This window comes from Microchirus variegatus, assembly GCF_963457635.1.
Source record: "Microchirus variegatus genome assembly, chromosome: 6".
Classification (NCBI taxonomy): Eukaryota; Metazoa; Chordata; class Actinopteri; order Pleuronectiformes; family Soleidae; genus Microchirus; species Microchirus variegatus.
Window position 1 is genome coordinate 32,665,707 of NC_139807.1, and position 5,422 is coordinate 32,671,128.

General features: G+C 41.1%; 1 protein-coding gene across 1 annotated transcript in view; it reads left to right on the plus strand.

The window, feature by feature from the left end:
• Positions 1-5,218, plus strand: part of cpne7 (copine VII) — a gene marked incomplete at both ends in the record, with an annotated part of 39,275 nt that extends 34,057 nt beyond the window's left edge. The window contains 4 exons of the mRNA XM_083890915.1: positions 1,267-1,318; positions 1,577-1,710; positions 3,012-3,248; positions 5,066-5,218. Of these exons, the coding sequence (XP_083747041.1) occupies positions 1,267-1,318; positions 1,577-1,710; positions 3,012-3,248; positions 5,066-5,218 (576 nt within the window). The remainder of the gene's footprint in view (positions 1-1,266; positions 1,319-1,576; positions 1,711-3,011; positions 3,249-5,065) is intronic.
• Positions 5,219-5,422: the final 204 nt, after the last annotated feature.

Below are 5,422 nucleotides of genomic sequence, written 5' to 3' on the forward strand. Positions count from 1 at the left end.
TAGATAGACAGAATAAATGTGACATTTGGACGGCAATAAGAACACATGCAGAAAACAGATATTAAGCTTATAGTGTAAGTCCAGGGTTTCTCAGTCATGGTCATGGAGATGCACTGAACCTGCACGTTTTTAGATGTTTCCCAACTCCAACACCTGATTCAAATAAATTACTCGTTATCAGGCTTCTGCAGGTTTGTTGGAGTTGGGAAACATCTAAAACGTGGCAGGTTCAGTGCATCTCCAGGATCAGGAAGTGATAACTCTTGATGTAATCTGGACATGTGGACTGTGAACATCACATCAGCTGTAAAACACTGCCTTGCACATCACTTCCTGACGACTCTTTTCTCCACACTCTCTCCCCTCTGGCTTTATTGATTTCTCATCAGCTTCACTGGTTTATTTGCACCACGACATCCCAGAGTGAACGTGTGACACTGGAAGGACCTTTTTACTGTGCAGCAGCCATTTTGACAGGTTCACAGTCACGTAAAATCACAGGGTGTTAATGATCACATGAGCGAATGCTCTCTGATTCACTCAGACTTACATGAGTCTTTATTAAGGTGATCAGTCACACCTGAGTTTGTCCTGCTCTAACATGTCAACATGGATGCTGTGCACAGATATTTGGATAATGATGCACAGGAAGAATGTTTTATCTGGACATTGAAGAATTAAATTACATGCATTTATACTACCGTTCAAAAGTTTGGGGTCACTTAGAAATGTCCTTATTTTTAAGAAAAATAACTTTTTTTCAATGAATAAAACCTTTGAGAAATTAAAATTTTTAGAAAAGAAAAATACATTTTGAGCAAAAAAGAAAAACACATTTTTAGAAGAAAAAAAGAATCTAATTTTTAGAACATTTTGAAAAAAAAAAAAAAATGTTTCCAAAATATTTTTTTTTTCAAAAAAAAAAAAAAAAAAATCTAATAAAAAAAAATAATCTAATTTTGAGTCTGAAATGATCAGTGTCCAGTTCCTCTGTGGTGTCAACAAGGCCTTATTTTCCCAGCAGCTCTACACAACTATGTAAAAGTATTCAGTCATTTAATCACCGCTCATATAATTAATATAATTGCACTTAAAATAAAAGTATTAGCCCTTTGACAATATTATGGGGACTGTTTTTCTGCATGGATCTGTTATAAGATGGAATCTTCAAAGGCAGTTAATTAAAAAAAAGGCTTGAGTTACTTTTTCCTTCCTTTTTCTTACCACTTGAACTTCTTCACTGATCAAATGTCGTTTCATCTCCAGGTTTCTCACGACTTTGCCATTAATTTCAATCCAGACGACGATGAATGTGAAGGTAAGAGACAAAGGCTTTGTTCATCAGTCAAGTGCTGATGATGATGATGATGCTGCTGAATTAACATCTGTAATGTGATCGCACAGCTGCTCAAATTGCTCAGCAGAGTCTCCAGCATAAATCTCAGTTAGATGAATCTGGTGCAGATCATCGTTATACGTCTATAATTGAACAGTTGCCTCTTGTTTACAGACAGCAGTAGATTGTCCTGTTGTCGTCCTTCATTTTTCCACTATTATCTGTGCTGTTTTTCTTCAGAGATCCAAGGCGTGGTGGAGGCTTACCAAAGCTGCCTGCCCAAGATCCAGCTCTACGGCCCGACCAACGTCTCTCCCATCATTAACAGGATAGCCAAGCTGGCGGCGGGTGACGGCAACATTAAAGATGCTTCTGTGAGTGTCTCTTTGTGCTGGTTTGTCTCTGTCGCTGCGTCTCACGCTGAGTCGTCTCTGCTTCACCTCACTGTTTGAACCAAACCCACCGTCAAATATGATCCTGGATTAGTTTTCAGATTAAACTCCTACATTGTCGTTAGAAGTTTGGGCGTTTTTTGCGTTCGAAATGAATCGTTTGTGTTGTAACAGCACATCAAGTAAATCAGTAATGAGCTGCAGGATTAATGCACTAATATCGATTATTAATCGATTACTAAATTAATCGTCCACTATTTTGATCATTCGTGAATCAGTTTGAAGCTTTTTTCATGATACGAAACAAGATTTCTGATTGTTTTAGCTTCTTAAATGTGAATATTTCCTGTGTTTCTTTGCTCCACATAACAAAGAAATCATTCAAACTGAATCATTTTGGTTTGTGGACAGAAAAAAACATTGAACATCGTCATTTCCATGTTTGAATTAGGACCATGTTGCAGCGCTGAATCCAAAAATGACCTCCATTTTTCTCAATCGGGTCAGGTTTTTATGCTAATTTGATTTTGAAAAATCTGATCTTCTGACTAAATTGATGATGTAGTAGCAGAATGTAGCAGAATACATCAGGATTATTTTTGCAAGATCTTCTAGTCGAAGCCATTTCATTCACTTCATTCACACATGCAAAATCTTCAGAATTTGTTTATTGCAAGAAATATAAAATAATTTTGCATCGTATGACGTGAAAGTACCCGTAACATGTAAACAAAAACGTTAGCATAGCTTCGTTCAGAAAGTTGACCTGGTTGAGCAAAACTAGCTTTAAAAACTTTGGTAAATGATAAAGTGAGGACCAGCATTTCCACTTCATAAATCAACACAATTACAAATTATCTACTTCATGAATGACATCTATAAAGAACTACTGGATGCAGTACCATAAGATGTCTGCAGGTGGAGGCCTAGAGCATAACGTGTGAAACACCAGGGCTGGAAAACAGGTTTTTGTACCAAATTGAGGAGCTGTGTTAAAAGTATAGCGTGTTTACAACCTAAGGAAGTGATCTGAACGAAAACAAAGTGAGGACCGGACAAAATGTCCTCACTTTGTAAAAATGACCTCACTTTGTTGGTTAAAAACCTCAGTTTGCCGCAAACACACACACACACACAGCAGATGGCTGCTGTTTGGAGCTGTGGTTTAACAGGACTCAGGACTCAGCACAAACGCTTCATACTGACTTTGAATAGAGGTGAAGGGTCCCTGCTTTTAAACGATGGATTAAACACTGACACTGAGCGCTCTCACCTTCTTCCAGCGATACCACATCCTCCTCATCCTCACCGACGGCGTGGTGACAGACATGGCCGACACGCGCGAGGCCATCGTGCGAGCCTCGTACCAGCCTCTGTCCATCATCATCGTCGGCGTGGGTAACGCGGACTTCACCGACATGCAGATCCTGGACGGAGACGACGGAGTCCTGCGTTCGCCCAAAGGCGAGCCCGTCCTCAGGGACATCGTGCAGTTCGTGCCCTTCAGAGACTTCAAAACGGTCAGTTTCTTCTTCATCGGTCGGTCCTCGTTTGACTTTTTTTTTGTTCTCAGTTCTGAACATTAACGATGAACGTTAAATCAAGTTTGAATGCTCGCCCACAGATGGAAATCACTGACTGAGGCGGATCCATAAATCTACTCATGAAAAATAATACATCACTATGTGCAGCCTGTGTTATTCTTTAGTTTTGCCGCTCAATCATACTTCTTGTGCCGGTGGATTTTCATTTCCTCACGCTCAAGCGTTTTTTGTTAAATGAGCGGTGAAACAGATGCGGACGCTTCACTCCGTACAGGAAACAAAATAAGAAGATGATTAGAGCCATAAACTTGGTTCCTATAGTGACTGCTGATGTTTCCTAAAACAGTGGATGGTTATGGAATAATGAACCATCTTCATTTAGAAAACCCCCTTTTCCTGAGAAATTAATGGTTCAGATTCTGAACTCTCATTCTGAACCATTGAAATTCAATATTTGGGAGGCGCCATGTTCCCAAACAGAAGTTCACAGTGGTGTCCACTCATATGTGCTGGTGCTTTATCGTATATTTTCCTCTAAATGGGAACTTAATTTCCAAATCAACATCATGTGCTGTTGAGGAAAGACCTGTAATGTTGACATTTTTCCATTGACTAAAATTCAAAACAGGGTTCTTTTTCTTTCCTCCTAATGGCTATTTAATATATTATCACTTCCGGGTCGGCTTCAGGGAGGAAACAGGTGGACTAAGGGTGAATTCCAATTCATATCTGAACCCTCAATCTCAGTCCAAGTGCTGTCCCGATTCTCAGAAAAAATTAGCAAGGGCTACCCAGAATGCATTGCGTGTTTTCACATAACAAAGATGGCGTCGAAAGCAGTGAAACGAGTGCGATACAAATGAAGTGTTTTCTTTGTTAATAGAGATATAAAATAAAGAAAAAGTGACAAAATAACCCTCAACACTTGGTTTTGAGGCCAGTTAAGATTAAGGGTAAAGATTAAGGGTTAAGATAGGAATTGGAATTGGCCCTAAGTCCATTTTTATATAGGGTTTATGTTAAAAACCTCAATATACCACAGGTCAAACAAGGCAAACAGAGATGGCAGACTTCACCCCATTCACGCAACAAGCCTCTGGCGGCCTCTGTTGGTCATATTGGCAAGTGCAAGTGTGGAAGCACAAACAAACAGACAAACAGACAGACAGAGCCACCAAAAACAATACTTCATGTCCACTCCGTGGGGTGAAGTAATAACAGGAAGTCTCAAAGCAATAGCTTCAATGTGGGAGTTCAGATTCTTATGGGTGACATCACGAGCTGTTGGCACTGGATTAAAGCTGAGAAAATGAAAGAGATCAGAGTAACCACCCAGTTTCAAATGAGTTAAACACTATTTTTCCCAGGCCCATGGTTGGTGTGGTGGTTAGCACTGAAAGAACACCTGGGTTCCCTGGGTTTGAGCCCTGGTTGGAACAAGGGCCTTTCTGCAAGGAGTTTGTGGGGGTTCTCTCCGGGTTCTCCGGCTTCCTCCCACAGTCCAAAAACATGCAGATTAGGTTTGGGGATGAGGTGAATTGGTCACTCTAGATTGACAGTAGGTGTGAGAGTGTGAGTGAATGGTTGTTTGCCCTGGCCCTGTGATGGACTGGTGACCCTCCTATGGAGTATAAAGCGGTAGATAATGGATGGATGATATTTCCCCCCAAACAAAATCTCAAAGGTTTTTTTCCTAAAACAGTGACCTGACTCGGACATAATCTCTCTGACTTTGTCTGTGAAAATGCAGTGAATCCTTTGACATCTCCACTTGTTCTCTGTCTCTGTTGCAGGCTTCACCTGCAGCTCTGGCTAAATGTGTTCTGGCAGAGGTTCCCAAACAGGTGGTGGAGTACTTCAGCCACAGGGCCATCTCCCCCATGTGTCCGATGAGGGACTTACACACTCCCATCCTCAGCCCCGTCGCCACCACGCCGACCGAATAACAAACCAGCCACGGACCGAGCTTTTGGTCACAGCACCAAGTCTGGCAAAGTGTGAGGTGGAGAGGTCGCATGCCTCGCTGCTCTGGACAAGAACTGAAGAGAAAAGTCTCTTTTTCGATGTTGCTGTTTACTCATTTATTTCACTTTTCACTCGCGTTGACACAAATCGGCGGAGACCGATGGTGATGAGTGAATCCAGCCGTT